Source organism: Alosa alosa, chromosome 11 (genome assembly GCF_017589495.1).
Source record: "Alosa alosa isolate M-15738 ecotype Scorff River chromosome 11, AALO_Geno_1.1, whole genome shotgun sequence".
Taxonomy (NCBI): domain Eukaryota; kingdom Metazoa; phylum Chordata; class Actinopteri; order Clupeiformes; family Clupeidae; genus Alosa; species Alosa alosa.
This window is the reverse complement of record NC_063199.1, coordinates 34377310-34399901: the sequence shown is the minus strand read 5'-3', so window position 1 is coordinate 34399901 and position 22592 is coordinate 34377310. Positions and strand designations below refer to the sequence as shown.

Genomic DNA, 22592 nt, shown 5'->3' with positions numbered 1-22592 from the left:
GGGAGGGGTGCTTGGAGAGGCGAGACTGGTTTGGCTGGGAGATAGAGGTGATGCTGTGTGGTCCTTGTTTTGGTCTGGCTCCTCAGTAGTAGGTTGGCTAATGCCATCTCCAAGTTGAAGCTGCTTTTCTTCAGTGTCTGTTGCTCCCTTCGTGGCGCTACCAAAGTATGCGTTGATATGATGGGCTACATAGTTGTAGGTATCATCCAAATTGACTGCAAAAGTTCCAGGATGAAAAAGTGGAGTGGCTGGTTTAGGGGCAACCTTGCTCTTGGAGCTGATGTCTGCATTGCGAGGAGGAGGCCTTTGATTTGTTTTAGCTTGAGCGGTTGAATCTCCTGGAGGCTTTGGCCTCTTTTCCTCCACTTCATGGTCAACTGCAGCAGCAACTGTGACAGCCGGTTGAGGGGGCAGCGCGGCGGAGGCTGGGGGGACAGAGGCGGCAGCGGTGGATGCTACGCTCCCCTTCTCTTCCACCGGTGCCTCTTGACTGGACCGGACATCCTTACCCTCTTGGGCGGGTTTGCGCCGTGCTATCTTGGCAAGGAGGTCCGACTGTGTCCCGCTCACTGCTTTTGAGACTGACTCCAAAGTGGTCCTTAGGCGTGACATGCGGTGACTCAGATCGGCGGATCCGCTGAATCTGGACGTGCTGAAGTGGGCGATGCAGGGGTACAGACCAAGTCTCTGTCTGAGAGAGCTAGCTTTGCACAACCATCCCTTGCATACTCGGCTTTTCAGGATCGGAGTGTGCATCCAGCTTAGACGGCTAGCTCTGTGGCCAAAGTGGCATTTTGCATGAGGCTTGTGAAATGGGTTTAGAGCAGCGGAAATTACAATGGTCAGGGGCCTCTGGCCTTGTGTATGCCCCAAGTGGACAGCCCTGTTTAGAGAAAACACACAGGTATCCAGAACCCATCTAACGGTCATGTCTCATGATCTTTTGTGGGCAGTACAGGCTGTGGTGTTCTTGTAACCACGAACATCATTGTGTCATTTCAACTAAACCAAACATCTGGAAGAAACAGAAAACACATTTACAGATCAGCATCATACGTTACATTCAACTCTTGCTCTCTCTCATGAAAGAATGACGTTGTGCTAATGATAATTAGGCGTTGCCTGACTTTACGTTACATAACCGACAGCACCTGTCAACCTTGTAGAAAATCTTAACCAAGTTAACCGTTAACCGTTCAGTCTACAAACTTTGAAGGCGGGATTAAGATAATGACTGAACGGCACCTGCGCTCTGTCGGTTTACATAAAACATTAAATACATACTAAAATAATTCAGATGCACAGCATTTCTGTACGACTTAAAATAACACATTTTCTTAAAGCTGTAATGCTAGCTAGCAAGCAAGCTGAGAGTAACACAACAGCGAGGTAACGTTAACACACAACTGGTGTTGAGACTAAATAGCTATAGTAACGTTAATGTTAGTGTTTAGGACTGTGAAGATTGTTAACGTCGTTTGACTATAGTATACTTTCCGGAGTCTTTATAGAGGGCTACAAAGCGGCAACAACAGAACACAGAAGGCAAGTTTATGTGTATTTAGCAGTTAGCAATCCGTTACCTACGCACGAGTTAGGGACACAAGAACAGGTTTAAGCGAGTAACTAATATTTAAAAAAGAACACTTTAATGAAGTTACATACCAGAAAATGTATATGTGTTTAATTGCATCCATTTACCAAAATATGGTAAAGTCGATTCAAACTCACAGCTTCTGTCAAACGTTTGTGGGCTAGCTAGCTAGGTCATTGCGGTAAGAATGCTTCCCGTGAAGTAAAAACAGAAAAACATTGATCACGTGCTTGGGCTGCGAGGTTGGATTGGCTTCTGGCAGTCTGCCCCTAAAATTTCACGTGGTTATTGGTTGAGGGTGAACGACGGATCATTGGCCGGCCTACTTCTGTGAAGTCTCTCTTCAGTCATGCACGGGTTGGAGTTCTCCGAAGTGCTAGCAGAGAAATGTCTAATAAGGGGAGAACTGCCACTCTCGGGAAACTTCCGTTTTCTGAACTGGTTGCAGTTCCTTTTCTGGTTCCACACGAGGGCGCTCACGAATAATAGAATGAATGGAGGCCTATGGAGCTGTATCCCTCTTTTCACTTCACTTCTTTTCACAAATCCACTTTTCTCGGGATATAATTTTTTGCCCAGAAAATCGAATGTTGCAGTCAAAAGAGGGGGCAGAGAAAATACAAACCGCTGAGTATTATTTTTTTGAGTCACTTATTTGTTCTAAAAAGCCTTTCAAATGTGTCAATGACGTCATTCATTAGCAGAAAGCGTGTGTTGTGGGCAACAACAACAACCTAACCTGTAAGAAATCAAAAGGACGTGACTACTCCTTCATTCAACTTTTGACCTATAATCCATATTGAGCTTGCAGAAACCACAATCAAATCTTCAATTTCTCAACGACAACCAGGTGAAAGAGACAAATTTAGCCGTCTAACTCCATAGACCCCCATTGTTTTTGCACTTATTCGTGATCGCCCCTAGCGGAACTGCAACAGATTGCAGGTACAATGGAGTTAATAGGGAGTGATCCGGCTCTCCGTAAACCGGCTCTGGTGCTAGCAAATATCTGCCCCCGTGATGTGTTCCTTCTGGTTTCCTTGCGCGTGCACGGAAGTAGAAGATAAACATGATATTAAAATACTAAATACTAAATATACTATAAAAACTATACTATTATAATTACAGTGCATGAAAATGCACTGTACTGTTCTTCCAAGGCAACAACATCAACAACAACTTCTTCTTATTATTCCGCTTACCACTTTTTCCGTACGGAATTTCTCTTGAACAGTTTAACTTAGAAACTTCGTTCAAACTTTGTAACGCAGGTCTTCAAACGGACCAAGCTGCTATGTCTTTTCAACTTTGAAACTTTTATACTTTTTAAACTATTAAAGAAAAACTTTTTAAAAATCCCCATAGACTTAACATTGCCGACAGACATCATAATATGGCGTTAAGCAATTAGAATCCTATGGCAGGTGTTCAGGCCACCTGCAGCCTCAGGCTTTAAGCATACAATCTGGGTCAATTAAGACTACACATCCTATTCAACTGTTTCCTCTGCCCAAAACTGTTTCAAAATAAAAGTCCTCACTACAATAATCCACTGCAGCGGTCCCCAACCACGGGCCACGGCCCGTACCGGGCCGCAGGACATTCCTAACGGGCCGTAGCCTACGACATGAGTTTAAAAAAATGCATGCAAACTAAACTAAATTTAATTCGCAATAATGTCACGCTTTTACATGGCATAGGCCTATATGCAGTTGTTTGATTGCACGATGTTTGCATTTTGCAAGGTCTATTTTCTTCGCCTGTCTGTCCCGCCTTCAACACTTTTACATATTGCCTTCAGCGCTGCAGCCCTCAGGTCAGCTCACTTGACTTGATCAGTTCTTGGCTTAACGGTAGTGTCACACGGTTAGCTAAACTGCTAGAATGAGCAACAAAAACAAGCATCTTTAGCAGGTCACTGGCCAGAGTGTTTGAGTTTGAGAGCCGCTGCAGAGATTTCTTACAGAAAAAAGTCACCGTTAGCTGCACATTTTAGTGATGAGGACTGGGTGTCAAACTCGCTTACCTGTGTGACATATTCGGGTTGCTTAATGACCTCAACCTGTCACTCCAGGGAGAATGACGACTGTCTTTAAACTGGCAGATAAAGTCGCTGCATTTAAAGCCAAGCTTGATTTGTAGGGACGACGAGTGGACGGTGTATTTGATATGTTCCAAAAGTAGTGGGGTTTTGGGAGAGACTGAGGCAGGGCCCTTTCTCTCAGCTGGTGCGCTGATCACCTTGTTGCGCTCTCAAATGAGTTTGAGCGTTACTTCCCATCCTTCAAAGATCCAGGGCAAACCAATGAGTGAGTCCGCAACCCATTTGTCAATATCCCGAATAGTCCTAACTTATCAGCGCAGGAGGAAGAGCAGTTGATCGAAATTGCAAATGACGGTGGTCTTAAGAGTGTGTATAAGGAAACCTCTCTGGCAGGTTTTGGATCAAAACCAAAGCAGAATATCCCGAGATAGCCGTAAAAGCTGAAAACGCTTTCCCACCACGTATCTATGCGAGGCGGGTTTTCGCAATGACTGCAACTAGACAAATTGCGCTAATCGACTGGACATTTCAAACACACTGAGGGTGTCACTGTCTTCCATCACCCCCAGATGGAAGCTTCTTGTTGCAGGGAAACAAGCAGGGCTCCCACTGATTATATTCGTAATGCACGTTTAGTTCCCATGTTTTGTTCCCATATTTTGTTAAGCATGTTCACACTTATAGATGTAGCTTCAAGTTGTTCAATATTCATAGTTCATATTGTTCAATTTTCACTTCTTCAAGTTCACGTTTTTCACAAGAGATCGTTACCTTCACTGTTCATACATAACTGGAGCTAGTTCTTTTCAAGTAATGCATGCACAACACATATGGAACCCCCGAACCAAACCGGGAATCAAACCGGTCCATGGTACATAAAAGGTTGGGGACCCCTGATCCACTGTTAAACAATGTAACCCATTAAACTACTGAACTTTTTACATTCAACTTTTAAACGGTCTACTTTTAAACTATCATTAAACTATCTATCTATTAAACTAGCTGTCTATCAACAACTTTTAAACTATCTACATTCAACTTTTAAACTTTTAAACTATATACATTCACTAGCTGTCTATCAACAACTTTTAACTTTTCAACTTTAACACTTTTCATCAACTATGACTCCTACCCACTGTAGTTAGTTAGCATGGTTAGCAAAGTTAGTATGTTAGCATTGTTAGCATTTTTAGCAAAACTGCTAAAAATGATTAGCTTGGTTACCTAAGTCACATGGTTAGCATAGTTAGCATGTTAGCATTGTTAGCATGCTAGTTAGCATAGTTAGCATAACTATTAAAAATGATAAGCTTGGTTAGCTAAGTCACATGGTTAACATAGTTAGCATGTTAGCATTGCTAGCATAGTTAACATGTTTAGCAAAACTGCTAGAAAATGTTAGTTAAGTTAGCTAAGTAGCATGGTTAACATAGTTAACATTGTTAACATAGTTAGCATGTTTAGCAAAACTGCTAGAAAACGTTAGCTAAGTAGCATGGTTAGCATGTTAGCATTGCTAGCACTACTATAAAACATTAGCTAAGTAGCATGGTTAGCAGAATTAAAAGTCTTAGCATAACTGCTAGCAAACATTAGAGCCATTCCAACTTCCACTTATCGTCAAATATCTACCTATACACAGCCATTAAACTATTTGAATATCAACATTCATTAAACTGCTAGAAAACGTTAGCTAAGTAGCATGGTTAGCATCGTTAAAAATCTTAGCATAACTACTAGCAAACATTAGAGCCATTCCAACTTTCAGTTATCATCAAATATCTACCTATACACAGCCATTAAACTATTTGAATATCAACATTCATTAAACTTCCAGTCTGTCAACAACTTTTAAACTATTTACCTTCAACTTTTAAATTGTCTACTTTTAAACTATCATTAAACTATCTATTAAACTAGCTGTCTATCAACAACTTTTAAACTATCTACTGTCTATCAACAACTTGTAAACTATCTACATTCAGCTTTTAAACAGTCTACTTTTAAACTATCAACTTGTATTAAGCTATGCAACCACCATGTCTATCCTAGCATCACCGTAGTAACCATCTCTGTATTATCTGTTTTAACTATACATGATTTTACATCACAACTTTAGCATTTTCATGCACTGGTAATTCCTTGAAATTGCATTTCTAGTTTACTAATATAATTTCTTAAGTCCATTCTTATTTTTATTTAAAAATGATTTGCCTATTTTATTTCCTTATTAACACTATAATCACACCTTTTATTTCCCCCCTTCACTTGAGTTCATTTGACTGTATCTTCCAACATAATCTTTATTTCATTTATATGTGTGTGTATGTGTGTGTGTTTATCACTATTACCACTGCTTTATTATTGTTTCATGTACTCATGTACACTATTACCACTGCTTTATTATTGTTTTCATGTATGAATTGACGTTATACATTATATATAGGCTACATTATAGCCTACAACTTGTAACTTGTAACAATGTACTTTTTAGACAACCTGCAGAACACTTTAAATGTCACTATGAGGGTGCACTGTTCAATCCATACTTCCATGGTGCAATTAATCTCATTGACTTGTCATGAGTGCTCAGTCACCCTTGATTGTTAGTAATTGCTATTTGCTACAGCCATATAAATGCCATACATTCCTATCCACCAATAAGTTCTGGCATCACATTGAGCAAAGTTGAGAAGTTTACTGTTTATATATTTTGGGATGAAAGACTTGTATCTGTATTTGCTGTTTACTGAAGGACCTATCTTGCATTAATTGTTAACTGTTTAGGTCTATCACTTCAGATCATTTGAGAAACATGCCCTAGGGTGTAATATAAAAGCATCACATGGCCCATGACTCGGTATACTGTAACAAAAAATCAGTTCTGTAGCCAAACATCTATATTATTAAGAGTCACAGAGTATAAAATGCTAGAAGCTGAGGAGTAGTGTATACAGCATTATATATCCACATTCACATCAACTTATGTATCCACATTCGCATCAACTTATGTATCCACAGAGACTCAGACAGTGTAGCGAAAAAAAAAAACCACTTTATTGTTGCGCTGCGTTTTTGCCACAATATCTGAGACATCTTGGTATGATAAAATAAAATCAATAGATCTTGAAAGAGGTGAGCTTAAAATCCCCTTTAACCCTAACATAAGTGATGACATCCAGGCCTTCTCTATTAGGGAATTGGATCTCCTCTCCATCAGGAAGTTCCACCTCAAACAGGTTGCCAGCCAACTTAACTCTAACCTACATTAAGAAAACAAGTAAGACAAATTATTACCTAAAATAAGAAATTATAACAAATAACTCATACATAAAATACAGGTCATGATATTTAAATATTTTCAAATATTTCCATTATTTAATTCATTAGTTATTTAATTGCAACTGATATAATAAATAAAACTGTAGGCCTATAACTTTCAATCTAAACCATATAGGCCTGCACAAGTTCTTTACTGCACTGCTGCAGGCTCAAAATTAAAGCTTCTGTGAAAGTATATAAAGTATATAGTATACGGAAATCATTCAAAGTTGTGCCTGATGAAATAAAACAGATCATATTCTCTTTCATTCTCCATACCTTCACCATTGTGCCTGGGTGGAGGGGGTTTCTGGCATGCCTTTCCTCATCTCCCCAGGTACTTTCATGCTTGGAGTTGCAGACAATCACAACCTCATCTCTGAAGCGTGGGTTGAAGTGCATGGCTAGGTTATCCTTATCAGTACCAAGATCAATCTGGAACCTGTCCGACAACAAATCATATTAACAAAAACATGGCCAAGCCACTGATCAAAGAATCAACACAATTTAAAATGTACCTGTCTTCTAAATAACATTGTAACAACACTATAATATCCAGCTGTCTTCTCAATAACACTCCAACATTTTAACATTAGTATTTTACTTTGCTTATTTATTATAATATCCAGCTGTCTTCTCAATAACATTCCAACATTTTAACATTGGTATTTTACTTTGCTTATTTATTGTAATATCCAGCTGTCTTCTTAATAACATTCCAACATTTTAACATTGGTATTTTACTGCTTATCTATTGTCTCCGTACCTGTTTGCATCACTGACGATTATCCCCTGTATTTTCAGTTGATCTCCTGATCTCAGTACAATATTTTTTAGCTCACACTCCTGCACAGACAGACATAAAAGACATTGAGAACCATCATATAACCTCCAACTAATCAAACATTACAAATGTATAACCTCCAACTATATCAAACCTATACATTACAAATGAACCATATCATATAACCTCCAACTATATCAAACCTATACATTATAACTGAACCATATCATATAAACTCCAACTATCAAACCTATACATTACAAATGAACCATATCATATAACCTCCAACTATCAAACCTATACATTACAAATTAACAATTTATTTCAGAAGCTTAGAATACGCTTACCATGTTTTTCAGGATGTGTTCAGCAGTACAATGCAGCTGGCTGAGAGGGTGTCCTTTGTGGTTTGGTAGAGCTGATGTTTCACTGCTTTTATACATGACCTATCAATGTTCCTATCAACACACATGATTAGAGTTGCGATCCCCCACCAACAGGTCAGCTGCTCCATGCTTCAGCCCTGAACACATTGGGAAGATAAAATAGAGACACTTTCAAATTTCATCTGACTGCATACCTCATTGCTGCTTTCACATAGTGGCTGATAGCTTGAGTGATTAAATCTCGTTAATCATTTCAGTCACCTCACATCAATGCTATTTGACCAGACTTTCCTTGAAAGGATTGGATCAGATAGGGTGTGAATATCGATGTGGTGAAACCCTCTTGGTTCCAGCAGATTTTTTTATATATATTTTCAGTGAAAAAATAAATGTATATTTTCTTTGTAGTGTCTTATTTTATTCTCAGACATTACATCCTCTATAAATAGTCTAACTGTATATTTTATATGTATAATATATATGTTTGCAATGTCATTTGTGAATGTGCATGCTGATGCCTGAATATTTAAATTATTACACTTCATTGGCTTATTGATTTCAGTGTAGATGATAGTGGGGTAAGAAGAGCCAGCACCACTACCTGCAACACAAGTCAAGTCAACTTTATGTCTATAGCACATTTAAAAACAACTGAGTTGAACCAAAGTGCTTACAAACAAACATAAAACAATGACAATGGTACAACAACAATAATAATATAACATAGGGGAAAATAAATAAATAATTAAAATAATAAACAAATTTGTCTAAAATAAAGAATAAAGAGTGTGTGTGTGTGTGGGGGGGGTGTATTAAGGTAGATTAAAAGCTTGGGAGAAAATGAAAGTCTTTCATTTAGACTTAAAGCAGTCAATGGTTGGGGAGGACTTAATATGTACAGGTAGACTATTCCAGAGTTGGGGGGCAACAACAGAGAAGGCTCTATCACCCTTGGTTTTAAGGCGTGTTTTGGGGATACAGTGAAGATTCTGAGATGAAGACCTAAGTGATTTTGGAGCGCTGTACGGAATTAGTAGGTCACCTATGTAACTAGGTGCCAAACCACTGAGGGCTTTGACAAAAAGTAAAAAAGGTAACCAGTGCAGCTTAGCCAACACAGGAGTTATGCTCATGTTTCTTAAAGCCACTTAATAATCTAGCTGCTGCATTTTGAACTAGCTGAAGTCTGTTGAGAGTGGAGTGGGTCAGGCCTGCATATAATGAATTACAATAATCTAGTCTAGATGTTATGAAAGCATGTATAAGAGTTTCAAGATTGGAAAATGACAGAAAGGGCTTCAGTTTTGCAATGGTTCTTAACTGGAAAAAGCTGCCTTTGACCACACAGTTTACTTGCTAATTAAAATTTAAAGAGTCAAAGAAAACCCTGAGATTCTTGACTTCACTGTGGCAGTTTGCAGAGAGAGGTCCTAGTGCATTTTCAAGATAGAAACATCACTTGGAGGGCCAAAAATAATTATATCAGTTTTACTTTCGTTCAAGAAAATTTCTTGCCATCCAGCAGTTGTGGATGAAGTGATGAGCTTACATTTTGACAAAAAAGTTTGTGGAATGGTAAGGGATCATTTCAGACCCTGTGCAAAGGCAACAACATTATTATGCAACTCAAATTTATGATATGATAATATAGTTGCAAATACCAACAGTTGACGATACAAGATCACACAACACTATTTGAGAGCCCAGGCTGAAAAACAAATAATTGAATGTTCTTCAAAAGAATTATCCTATAAAGACTTGGTAAATCATCTTTGGGTGCCAGAACTGTAGACGAATTAGATCAGAATTGTGCTTTAATGGCCGATGTTTACGCACACAGGAAACAATGTCTCTCTAGCAGTACAGAAAGCAGCCTATACTAGCCTTCATAATACAATGCAGACAAAACACAGTAGATGAAGTAAGTCAAAGAGAATGCAATATACTACCAATATAGACAGTAATAAACAGACAATGTACTTTTATTACTAAACCAGACACAAGTAAAATACACCCTGTGCAAAAGGCATACAATGTAGATTAGTAAGGTAAGTAAGGTAGTGCAACGAGAAAAGATGTTATTTCAGTTAGCCTATTAGCTGGTTTGATGCTCATTGAGCTCAATGCAAATCAAACCAGCTAATAGGCTAACTGAAATAACACCCATGCCAATCTCTAGGTATGGTGAAGGGTATGTGATGATGTGGGGCTATTTTAATTCCAAAGGCCAAGGTAACTTTATCAGGATGCACAGTATTCTGGATCCATGAAATAACTGGCCTTTAAAAATAAAAATCTGCCTGTCTCTATGGGAATTTAAAATAGGGGTGGGAATACTTATGACCCCTGTATTTTAAGGAAGAACATTTATTTATTTATGATACATTATTCATTCACTAAGAAAATTGGTGTCCTTAAAGGTTAGATATTTCCTCATTTTTCATTTAAGGCATTAAGATCAATTTCCAAAAGATGATTTTTTATTCCTCTTTTCAGTCAACTTTAGCATGGGTGCCAATACTTTTGGCCATCACTGTACATTGAAATAGCGGCGGCCATATTTCCAGGCATTTTGGTGTTAAAGTTAACGTTAGTTTGCTTTGCATGTGAACATGATGTGACTTGCGATGTATGACACGAAGCAGTAGCCTAACATTCCCTTGAACTGAAATTAGTAGCCTATTACAAATAATTTAGATATTAAAATCATATAGCAAATTATAGCCTAATGACATACTACAATTATAGTCTTATGATATATTACAAAAAAAAGTCGAGTCCTCGACGAGTCATCGTGAGTGTGAATGCACGAGTCCAAGTCCATGTTCGAGTCCTTTAGTGCTCAAATCCAAGTCAAGTCACGAGTCTCTGAATTTAGCTAATGACTCGGACTCGAGTTTGAGTCTCGGACTCGAGTACTACAACACTGGAATCTCACAGTGAGATTCCAGTGAGAGTCACTCCATCTTTCCTTACTTCCCTTTTGTATCCATTTCTCCAGGCCAACCATCCACCAATTCATGTGGTTTCTTTTCCATTTCTAGTTTCAGTTCCATTTCTAGTTCCAGTTCCATTTCTAGTTCCATTTCTAGTTCCATTTCCATTTCTAGTTTCTAGTTCCATTGGCCCAAATGGAAACATCTTTTTTGCTCCCCTTTCCTTCACTAGTGGCTCTTGTCCTGGGTCAATCATTTCCTCATCATTTGATCTGAATTCTCTCAACTATCCCATTCCCTTGACTGGTTTCTCTATACCTTTGTCATAGGTTCTCCCTCATTTTCATCCAAAACTCCCTCTCCATCTTGCAACTTTGGCTCTGAATCTGTCTTTTTCTCAACTTTTAATTTGTCTTCTCTCATCCATTCTTTCTCCTCCACCTTCCATATTCTGTAGTTCTGCCTCCTTTTCTGTCTCTTCATTTTCTCTGTCCTTCAACAACACTTGTTCTTTTTTCTGTGCTGGCTGCTTTCTTTCCTCTACCTCTCTCTCCAACTCTCTGGAATTCTTCCCCCATTCCTTGTGCTTCTCCTCGATTCCCGTCCATGTTTCTTCATGCCTCTTCAGCTCCATGTCTTTATCCATCTCATATTCTCTCTCCATTTTCTTAATCTCCTCTTCCATCTGTAGCCCTCTGTCTTGTTCTGGTATCATTCCTCTCTCATGCTCAATCTTAATCATCTCTTGCCCCCACTGTCTTTTATATAGTTGTCCTTCAGAGTAATTTTCCTTTGCCAGTTGCTTCAGCTCTCCCTGTAGATCCACGCATCTCACCGTTTGTGTTTCTGGCAGGCTTTCCACATCTTTATTTTCCTCAATTTCAGTCAGTGTTTTTCTAAGTCCAATCACTTCAGTCTCACAACATTGTTCAATCAATTTCAAAGATGTCTCATCTCTCCTCTTTGTAATTTGTTTCTGTTTCTCTAGTTGTCTGTCCAACTTTAGCATCTTCTTTTCCCACTTCTGTTGGTATTTACGTTCAAGCTGCCAGAGCCTTTCTTCATGTCTCTTTACTCCCCTACCTTTTCCACTTGCCTGATGTACTCCAATTCTCTCTCTCTTTCCCACTCAATTCCACTCAGTTTCTCTAACTCTCATTCTCAGTTCATGTCTTTCTTTGTCTAAGAGTCTCTCCATCTCTCTAGCTTTCTGCCTGAGTCTTGCAATGTCAGTGAACCTCTCAATCACTCTCATTCTCTCTTGATGTTTCTCAGTGACTTTCAGTCTGTCTGTATCTCCCATGTACTCCAGCTTGCAGTTTTCCCCTCTCCCTCTCCGTCTCAAGGTATCTCATCTGATCTACATCCTCCCCTAAAATATAAACATATTTCAGAAAAATAAGTTTAGCTGTACACTTACTTAGGAATATGTTTTTGCCATTGCAGTGTGTGTGTGTGCTCAGAATGCCTGTATTTAATGGTTTGGTCAGATTACATGTTTCAGCCTGATTTTGTCGAATTTGTCGTAGCCAATTCGTGCCTGAATATGAAAGGTTCCAGAATAAGGAACGTTCTTGTAATGTGACACTCAACAACCAGCCGTTTAGCAAGTCAGAATTTTTTGGGCAATATGGCACTTTTCTAATACTAACACTATGATGAACAATAGGCTATACGTGATCTTGTATGTGGCCAATCTCCCAACCAAGACATGGTAGAGTTTATGGTTTTATGATCACTAGCCCTCCTGATGTGTTTTATGTTTACTACTGTAGTTTTGTGCTCCCGGTCAAAAATGGCCGCTGCATTATAACTAGTTATAAATCCATAGTATTACACATATTATCATCTAATGTTGTGATAGACCTTTATATCAACTTGTGTTCTATTGGATATAACCAGTTTTGTACTTCCATTTGCTATTTATGGCCTGCAGGCCTCACTGACCTGAGATTCAATTGGGGAAAGGTTCCAGTGGGGGCTGGCTTAGAAGCAAAGAGGGGGAGTGAAGGTGTGTGTGTGTGTTAATGTACAGAAGTACATATACAGTCCATCTGATCAATAAGTATGTGCCTGGACTCAATTTTAAACACTTACCATTTCCTCACTCATTCATTTCTAACGGCCGGTCATTTTTGACCGGAAATACACATGTGTGTTCTAAAGTTAAATAAAACACTCAAATTGTTATAAAACTTACCAAACTTTGTTTTGTGTGTTCAGATGTCCTGTGTTAACAAAGTCAAGAAGCCTCATGGTAGTCAGAATAAGTTAACAATATTTTTGAGAGAAAATAATTGTCAATTGGTCACATTTGACTGTGAACCCAATATAGTACGGTGTCTTGTGTAATCCCACTGGATTTTCTTGTAAAAATTGATTTTTTGCATATTTTGCTAGTATAGAGTCTAAGGAACAAGATTTTTTTGTCCTCAAATTTTCACGATCCATTTTCACACTTAGATGACATCATCATTTATATAATGCATAATTAAGACTGGGACTACTATCACTTGGGGGTCAAATGTGAGAAAACACTGGTAAAGAGGGTATTTTGCCTAATCTTTGGGTGCTGATTCTGAATATCATATTTACTTAGCTGATTTTTTAGTTTTAAACCTGCTAATTAGGATTTGCGGCCTAAAACTGGCCTCCATAGAACGGGTGAATAGGGTAAAAAATGTAACTCTTTGATATTCTTTACTAGTTGATTATGTATGTAGAGACAATATTTTCTTGCATTACAAGTTTTCTGAAAATATGTTTATGGATGTAATTTAACAATATCTCATTAATTATGCACAAATTTTCATACATTTCAATTACAAAAAAAAGAGACATCTGAATATTGGACGGCCGACTGATTGGGTGGTGCAACATCAAAAGTACCTGACTTCTGTCTATGCTAGTGCTAGTAGACACTTAGAAGTGGCTGTCGCATATCGTAGGCATGTTTTGTACTTCCATTTGCTATTTATGGCCTGCAGGCCTCACTGACCTGAGATTCAATTGGGGAAAGGTTCCAGTGGGGGCTGGCTTAGAAGCAAAGAGGGGGAGTGAAGGTGTGTGTGTGTGTTAATGTACAGAAGTACATATACAGTCCATCTGATCAATAAGTATGTGCCTGGACTCAATTTTAAACACTTACCATTTCCTCACTCATTCATTTCTAACGGCCGGTCATTTTTGACCGGAAATACACATGTGTGTTCTAAAGTTAAATAAAACACTCAAATTGTAAAAAAAACTTACCAAACTTTGTTTTGTGTGTTCAGATGTCCTGTGTTAACAAAGTCAAGAAGCCTCATGGTAGTCAGAATACGTGCACAATATTTTTGAGAGAAAATAATTGTCCACACAGCACTCCCCATACGAGCTGATGTTCGCTCAGAAGCCACAGTTACCAGTCGACCACCTACTTGGAAATACTGGAGGTGACCACAGGGACAGTCCACAGTCCACCGACTGATTGGGTGGTGCAACATCAAGAGTACCTGACTTCTGTCTATGCTAGTGCTAGTAGACACTTAGAAGTGGCTGTGGCATATCGTAGGCATGGTGGTCCTGACACCGTACCCATATTACCACCTGGCACTCTAGTCTTTTTCTAGTGGGTGGTGGTAGTGTAGTGCTTAAGGAGCTGGGCTAGCGTGTAGTAGCCTGAAAGTTGGTTCAATTCCCGTCTTCCAATATTATAATCCTTAACCAGATGGTTAAGTGCCTTATAATAGGTCAGGATTAGGTTATAATAGTCAGGATGTTCTACCAGTCTGTTGTTGCCAGCGTCCTCTTCTCTGCAGTGGTATGTTGGGGAGGAAGCACAAAGAAGAAGGATGTGGGGCGACTTGACAGGCTGGTAAGGAAAGCTGGCTCTGTAGTGGGAGCTGAACTGGAGTGCATCACTTCACTATCTGACAAAAGGACCCTGAACAAACTGATCAACATCTTGGACAATGAGTGTCATCCACTCCACAGCACTATTGTTAAGCAGAAGAGCCTGATCAGCTGGAGACTTCGCTCACTGCCTTGCACAACAGACAGACTAAGGAAGTCATTCATCCCCAGGGCCATTAAACTGTTCAATGCATCACTTAAGGGAAGAGGAGAAATAGACTTCACCGCATAGTCTGTCTGCCTCTTCACCACCTCCATGTCTTGAACTGTCTGTCCACTAGCCACTTTACCATTGTCTTCTGCCTCACTGTTTGCGTGCTTTATTAGCACATATGCACAACCCCTCCCTCCATGCCACAGCCGAACTGTGACCACACTTATACCTTTCTTAATATAGTTATTTATATATAGATATATAGACTTTATTCTTGGACTGTTTGACTTACTCATTTGCACCATCACCATGACACTCATTCACAAAGAGCACCTTACCTTACCTTATGCACAGAGGACCACAGGCTCAGTCCCTATTTCAGTCATTGCAAGCGCACCTGATTGATTAATCACCCACTATGTGGATACTGTTTTTTAGAATTGATTTAGATTAAGTTTTATTTAATATAATTTGTATTAGTATATTTAGTATATTCTTTATCTTCTACAGTCCTTATTGCTTAGTTGTGTTTTTTATATTATATACTTTTAATTACTTTTTCTGCTGTTAGTGAATGTGTGTGTATGTTGTCTGTATGCTACTGTGACCTTGAATTTCCCCTAGGGATCAATAAAGTATCTATCTATCTATCTATCTATCTAAACCCCAAGTTTCTTCGGGGACAATGTGATCCATTGTAATATAGCTGACATACAGTATGTAAGTGACTTTGGTCAAGAAGTGTCTGCTAAATGTAATGTACATTTTTTGGCACACACTATAAGATCAGGCCGTATGGGGAGGAGGGCCCCCTTAAGACCATGCATCGCTCCGAGCTTAAACTTGTTCCCACCAGTCAAGATTCATCCAGCCCACCAGCACTGGCTGCTCCACAGCCTCATGGGGGTATCGGGAGGGAGCCAGGCCTCAGTAACCCTGTAGTTGGAGACTCATTGAGGGTAGCCATGGCCTACTGGTTAGCGCTTCGGACTTGTAACCAGAGGGTTGCCGGTTCGAACCCCGACCAGTAGGCACGGCTGAAGTGCCCTTGAGCAAGGCACCTAACCCCTCACTGCTCCCTGAGCGCCGCTGTAGCAGGCAGCTCACTGTGCCGGGATTAATGTGTGCTTCACCTCACTGTGTGCTGCTTGTGTTTCACTAATTCACGGATTGGGATAAATGCAGAGACCAAATTTTCCTCACGGGATCAAAAGAGTATATATACTGTACGTATACACACCAGGACTAGTGCTTAGCATCACAGTGACCAAGTTGGTGCCTTGACCAACTCCCAGGCTCCCAGGCTCATTTGGAGGGCGTACCAGATTAAAGAGAGCAAATGCACATGGTTTACTGTCTGACCAATGTTTTCCATTGAGTTATTTGTTTTTTGTATTACTTCAGGCTGTGAGAGGGCCATCCGTGGTTTGTCTGTCTGTTTGTTTGTTTGTAACTTTTATCCATGGTTTGTCTGTTTGTTTGTACCTTATATTCTTTTGTTTGTTAATTTTGCCTACTATATACTACCCATGCCTATGACACCTAGTGGTGTACTGTGTTGCCTGTACTATTATAGATTATTTCCAAGACAAATTTATCTTAAGGTAGACAATAGAATGGCATGGCAGGTCAAGGAAAGCATCAAGAAAAGCAAAGATTAAGAAATCGTTTTTGACATAGGCAACAAGGGAGGTGTTTTTACACTTTTCAGACACTCAAAGTTTGAAAACTATGGATATTGTTTTAGAACCAACACAATTTCTACATTATCAATGGGTTTTGCGTGCAAAAAGGAATTAATTGTAAAAAAATATAAAAGAAGAAAATGTGAAAATCACTTTTCGGACTAGATATAATCGCTTATTTTAAAACATACAGATAAAAACACTAAAGATGGATCGTGAAAATTTGAAGACAAAAAAAAATCTTGTTCCTTAGACGCAAAAAAATCAATTTTTACATGAAAATCTAGCGGCAGCCTATTTTCCAAACACAGCGTACTGTACTAATAGGAGGGCGACGAGACTCAATACAGGTTGGAGGTCGACCTTCTGACCACGTGGTGCAGGGACAACAACCTCCTGCTGAACGTCAGCAAGACCAAGGAGATTGTTGTTGACTTCCGGAGAGGTCACACCCAACACCCTCCACTGACCATCGACGGTGCTGTGGTGGAGAGAGTGAGCAGCACCAAATTCCTGGGGGTGCACATCAGTGAAGACCTCTCCTGGACCACCAACACTGCATCATTGGCGAAAAAAGCTCAGCGCCGCCTCTATTTCCTGCGGAAAGTGCTCCACCAGCCATCATGACCACATTCTACCGAGGCACCATTGAGAGCATCCTCTCCAGCTGTATCACTGTGTGGGGCAGAAGCTGCACTGAATACAACAGGAAAGCCCTGCAGCGCGCCAGAACACAGCTGGAAGGATTATTGGTGCTTCACTCCCCTCCCTGAAAGACATTTACACCACCCACCTCACCCGCAAGGCGATCACAATTGTGAGTGATGCAAGTCACCCCGCTCACAATTTGTTTGATCCACTGCCCTCTGGGAAGAGGTACAGAAGCCTGCGCTCCCGCACCACCAGACTCACCAACAGCTTCATACACCAGGCTGTTAGGATGCTGAACTCTCTCCCCCCTCCACCCTCAGCTACATAACATCCTGGACTTTGGACCCACAATGGCTGCCTTGCACTACTCCACTTTGCACACTCCACACTTTGCAACTTGTTGTTGTCCTGTTGTCCTGAAAACACAACACACTTCTGCTGCTCTTACATAACTTGCACCACTATGCCACTTGCTTACTTAGGTCAAACAGAACTACCTCAGCCATTTATTGACCTGACTTTGCACTACTATATTGACTGTCTATGCATAATTGCACAATTGTTAAACCCAATTTTGCTGCTCTTATTTATTCATTGTATGTGCCTTCTTATTTACTTTTTATTGTTTACTTGAATGTTATGTTTGTCTGTGGACTTAATTGGTAAAATGATGTCTTGTCTCCACCGGGATAGTGAGAAACGTAATTTCGATCTCTTTGTATGTCTTGGCATGTGAAGAAATTGACAATAAAGCAGACTTTGACTTTGACTTTGAAAACGAGGCTATAGAACTGGTAGCCCACCATTTGTAGTGGATGCTAACAGAAGAACAGAATTGATCTGTGGGGCTACAACATGGGCCATTATGTGACTACTTCAAAGCAGGTTGGATTCAGCTGTTTTAGGAGTAGGCCTACTTGGCCTAGACTACTAGTTAGTGCTACCACCTAGGCTGCTAGGCTAGATTACTAGTTAGTGCTACCACCTACTAGGCTACTAGGTGGGTTTACATGGACAGTTCTTTTTTCGATTAAACTATTCTGAATGAAACCTTTGTGTCATCTGTTTACATGGGGTCTATTTCCATCAGGTTATAAGTGCTCTAGAATCTTTAATCGGAATAGCTATTGCTCTCTCTCTCTCTCTCTCTCTCTATATATATATATATATATATATATATATATATATATATACACAGCAGGCAACCCATAACCCATGGCTGTTCAAATGAGAAATAAGAACAGCATACAGGCATACACAGCCCCATTCATTCTGATTAAAATTCTAGTTGGATTGACAGTTTTATTCTGATTGAGCCATTATTCCTATTCCTATCCAGTTAAAGAGTCTCTGTAAACCCACCTATAGTGATCATACTGGATTAACTTACTGTAAAAGTATATTCTTCTGTTAAATTAATACATTATTAAATTGTGATAGCCTAGTCTATATACTCAGACAGAATTAATGTAATGCAGTCAATCACTAGGACATACCTGTGGGAAACTTCAATACTCATAAAAATGTTACAGAAACAGAATATGTCTTGTCTTGTCAGTTCTCACTTCAAAATGAGTAGCCTACTTAAACATTTCTGTTTGAGCTCTTTCTTCAATATGGTGACAATTATGACATCACATCACTCACTATTGCATCACACTTATAGGCCCATTTGGAAAAGCGGTAACAATGGAGTCAGAGACGGTTAAATCGTCTTATGATTCATTTTAGTTAACTAATCTTTGATGGAGTTGGTGACGGCAGCTGGACTGAGGTTATGCGCCACCTGCTAATTGAAGAACTGCCCTGGATGAAAGAACTTTTCGGCAATTGCCCTTTTCTGACATTCCCTATCTTGAAGATTATGGATTAAAACGTTGGCTAAAGAAATGTTGCATGTCTAACAATCACTGCATTTGTGAACTGTTCTTATGGCAAAATGTACCTACCTAACATAGCCTACATTATCCTCTTCAGAATAACCATAAACAACCTGACTGAATCAGGAGTGGCACGTAAGCAATTTGACCAATCTTGTTGTCTGGTCCTCACACTACACGTGCCTGAAAGTCATGTGATGTAGATGGCCCAATGAAATTACGTTTCGTGTTGTTTCGGTCCTGGGACGACAACGGCTTGTAGAATGTCAGTCGGTCACACAAGCTAGCCAGTTAGTAAGCTAGACAATTTGTACCAATATTCTGACCATTTCCCTCAACGGTGTAACCTTACAGGCAAGTGTAAATGTTATCATTTATGTTCTAGAGACGGCAAATTTATTGTTCAAATACCCTATTTGGCTTTCCGTAATCTAATGGTTATCAGCTAACTAGCTAATGCGTGTCCTGTTATGATAACTTCACTGGCATGGCATGGTAACGTTAAGTAAAGATAACGTTCGTTCGGTAGCTTCTAGCTATATTTTGATCTATTTTATACGTTAAGTTGTGTCATCAGACTAATGTCGTTAACGTTAACTATAGGCTATCAAGTAACACGTTTCATGTTGTTATGTTTGTGCTTAATGCGGATAATTGTATCTTTCATAATAAGCCAATGAGACTGTCACAATAGCTGAAAGATACATTTTTACAATTTAGCAATTAGCTTCTACCTCCTGGAAGATAGCCTGCAGTCTTTTTTAACGTTAACGTTACATTGTTACTAAGCCATTAAAGTTAACAACATTGGATGGGCACTTAATGATATCGCTAGTTACTGCAGTGCCCAGCCATATTCTATATTACGTTACTAGCAAATTAGATCCACTACAAGGACAGATAATTAGAAGAAGAATAAAAAAAACATCAAGGCTACATTGTAATATTATGAAACTGACCAAAATGAACAGGCAGGTTAAGCTACTGAAATGGTCTGTAGGCCTACAGCATCTTTGCTGGTTGTCATGGGACAGAATAAAAAGAGTGATTAATTAAAAAAAATAATAGAAAGAAAGAAATATGGACATTGATCTATTGCTTTACTTTTCCTTTGTATTTCTTCCGGCCAAACTCCCAAATGTCTGGCCATGTGGCTCAGAGATCTCATGGACTAACTATTACTGTGACTTGTGTTTCTCCGTTTCATAGGAGAAGCAGACACCATGGCCACAGCACAATCGGCAGTGATGTTTGCAGTATGCATCTTAATGATAACAGAGCTTATCCTGGCCAGAAAAGACTACTATGACATTCTTGGTGTGCCTAAAGATGCTACTGAACGCCAGATAAAAAAGGCATTTCACAGGTTGGCTATGAAGCTCCACCCTGACAAGAATAAAAGCCCTGATGCTGAAACAAAGTTCAGGGAAATCGCTGAGGGTGAGAAAATGAATCATTTTGTTTGATGGTTTGCATTTGCAACTACCATATTTGTGTCCACAGACTTCAATCACATGTAACTAGATTGTGTATCCCTTAACTTCAATCACATGTAACTAGATTGTGTATCCCTTAACTTCAATCACATGTAACTAGATTGTCTATCCCTTAACTTTCACTTGCAGTCAATGCTGCTTATTCTTTGTTGCAGCATGCAGTTCTAAAATGAACTTTCTCTCTGCAGCCTATGAAACGCTGTCTGATGAGAAGAGGAGGCAGGAGTATGACCAGATGGGGCACAGTGCTTTCTTCAGGGAAGCTACAGGAGGGGGGCAAAACTTCCATCGCACATTTGACTTTGACGACATGTTCCGGGACTTTGACCTGTATGCCCAAAACCGGCATGCCCACCACAGGCGGCACTTTGAGGACCACCTGCGCGCCCACCAGCAGGCGCAGGGCCAAGGGCGCCACAAGCGCCACTTCCAGGGAGGCTTCGGGGCCGGCCTCTTTGATGACATGTTCGATGACATGGAGAAGATGTTCACCTTTGACAGACAGTCCAAGCGGACTGAGAGCCAGTTCCAGGGCTCAACCAAACAACAGTGTAGGACAGTGACGCAACGCCGAGGAAATATGGTGACCACATACACAGACTGCAGTGGGTCCTGATGGAATGGGAGCAAACACCTGCTTTCCTGGAGTTAAACTCTTTGTGGGGGAGGTCTTTGGAGGTTCTTTAGCTTTGCTGCTGTGAAAGAGAGTGAACTTAATAGTTCTTTGTAGTAGAAGTATAAGCTGCCTAACAAGGTTGGAGGAGAACTTGGTCATGGTGCATTTATGGTAGTCATGTTTTTGTCTGGAACTTAGCTGGACAGATAATGTAGGGTTCTGCAAGTTCTTTCGACCCTTTATACAGGGGACTGCACAGATGGTCAGTGAAAAGAACATTTGTTTACAATGTGTCTCAAAATATAGGGACAGTATGAGATGGCACTCCTGTTTGTCCTGTATCACCTGTTTGTCAAGAGAGAGAGTTCCAGACCTAAGCACACTTCACTGACAACACTGGTCTGGCGTCTCGGTAAACCAGTCACAACCTAGTGAACCTCAATTTTGACCCAACCTAGCTGAATCTTACAATAGTATTGTTCCTTCTGTAGCTCAGAAGGAAATCTTGGAAATCTCAAATTAGACCAAAACTTTAGTGTCACCTACATGGTGTTGTGAAATGAATGTCTTGCCAGCTATTTATACATTATTTTCAATTTCCAAAATAATTGAACTGACTTTTTTTATATAATTTACTGACCGACGTTTGAGTTGTTCCAGGATCACATGCACATATTTTACGAAGTGGAGCAGTTATATTTCATTTGTTATATATGTTATATATGAAAATGAGCTTATTTGGCATCTAGCCCAGAGTTGGACAAGAGGATACCAGTCTGACACCCCACCATTAGCCTAGCTTAGCATAATATACTGGAAGTGGGTTTATAAGTCCCAAAAGTGACATAGTAGGCTTCCTTACAATTCCAAAATGTTTTTATTTATGTTTTGCAACTTGTGTATTTACCACATGCAGAAATACAAATGTAAAATGAGACGCAGCAATTATCTGAGCAGATACAGCCTCAGAAGTACATTATTACTTCACTGACTGCTCAAACTCTGTGCGCACGTTACTTGGGAAACAGTGCTGCAACATGCCAACACTGCACCCAGGTAGCAGTGCTTTGCCAACATGAGTCTTTGTCTGATTAGAAAATTGCATGTCTCATTTTACATAGGTATTTCTACATGTGGTGAATATACAAGTT

General features: G+C 39.7%; 3 protein-coding genes across 5 annotated transcripts in view; 1 reads left to right on the top strand and 2 right to left on the bottom strand.

Annotated features, from left to right (window-relative positions):
* Positions 1-1915, bottom strand: part of LOC125302862 (calcium-independent phospholipase A2-gamma-like) — a 20206-nt gene extending 18291 nt beyond the window's left edge. The window contains exons 1-2 of the mRNA XM_048256178.1: positions 1666-1915; positions 4-1015 (exon numbers count right to left, since the gene is read on the bottom strand). Coding sequence (XP_048112135.1) covers positions 4-930 — 927 coding nt within the window. The 5' untranslated portion in view covers positions 931-1015; positions 1666-1915. The remainder of the gene's footprint in view (positions 1-3; positions 1016-1665) is intronic.
* Positions 1916-6498: 4583 nt separating this feature from the next.
* Positions 6499-22592, bottom strand: part of LOC125303378 (galectin-2-like) — a 36918-nt gene continuing 20824 nt past the window's right edge. Inside the window, exons 1-5 of one of the 3 annotated variants that reach the window (XM_048257127.1) lie at positions 18946-19383; positions 8091-8266; positions 7726-7805; positions 7239-7401; positions 6499-6901 (exon numbers count right to left, since the gene is read on the bottom strand). In XM_048257127.1, coding sequence (XP_048113084.1) covers positions 6755-6901; positions 7239-7401; positions 7726-7805; positions 8091-8186 — 486 coding nt within the window. In that variant the 5' untranslated portion in view covers positions 8187-8266; positions 18946-19383 and the 3' untranslated portion in view covers positions 6499-6754. The other 2 variants (XM_048257128.1, XM_048257129.1) reach the window with 2 other exon arrangements.
* dnajb9a (DnaJ heat shock protein family (Hsp40) member B9a) lies at positions 19582-22161 on the top strand. The gene is made up of 3 exons (XM_048257126.1): positions 19582-19683; positions 20539-20769; positions 21014-22161. Exons 2-3 carry the CDS (start codon positions 20553-20555, stop codon positions 21439-21441), a joined length of 645 nt encoding a protein of 214 aa, XP_048113083.1. The 5' UTR covers positions 19582-19683; positions 20539-20552; the 3' UTR covers positions 21442-22161.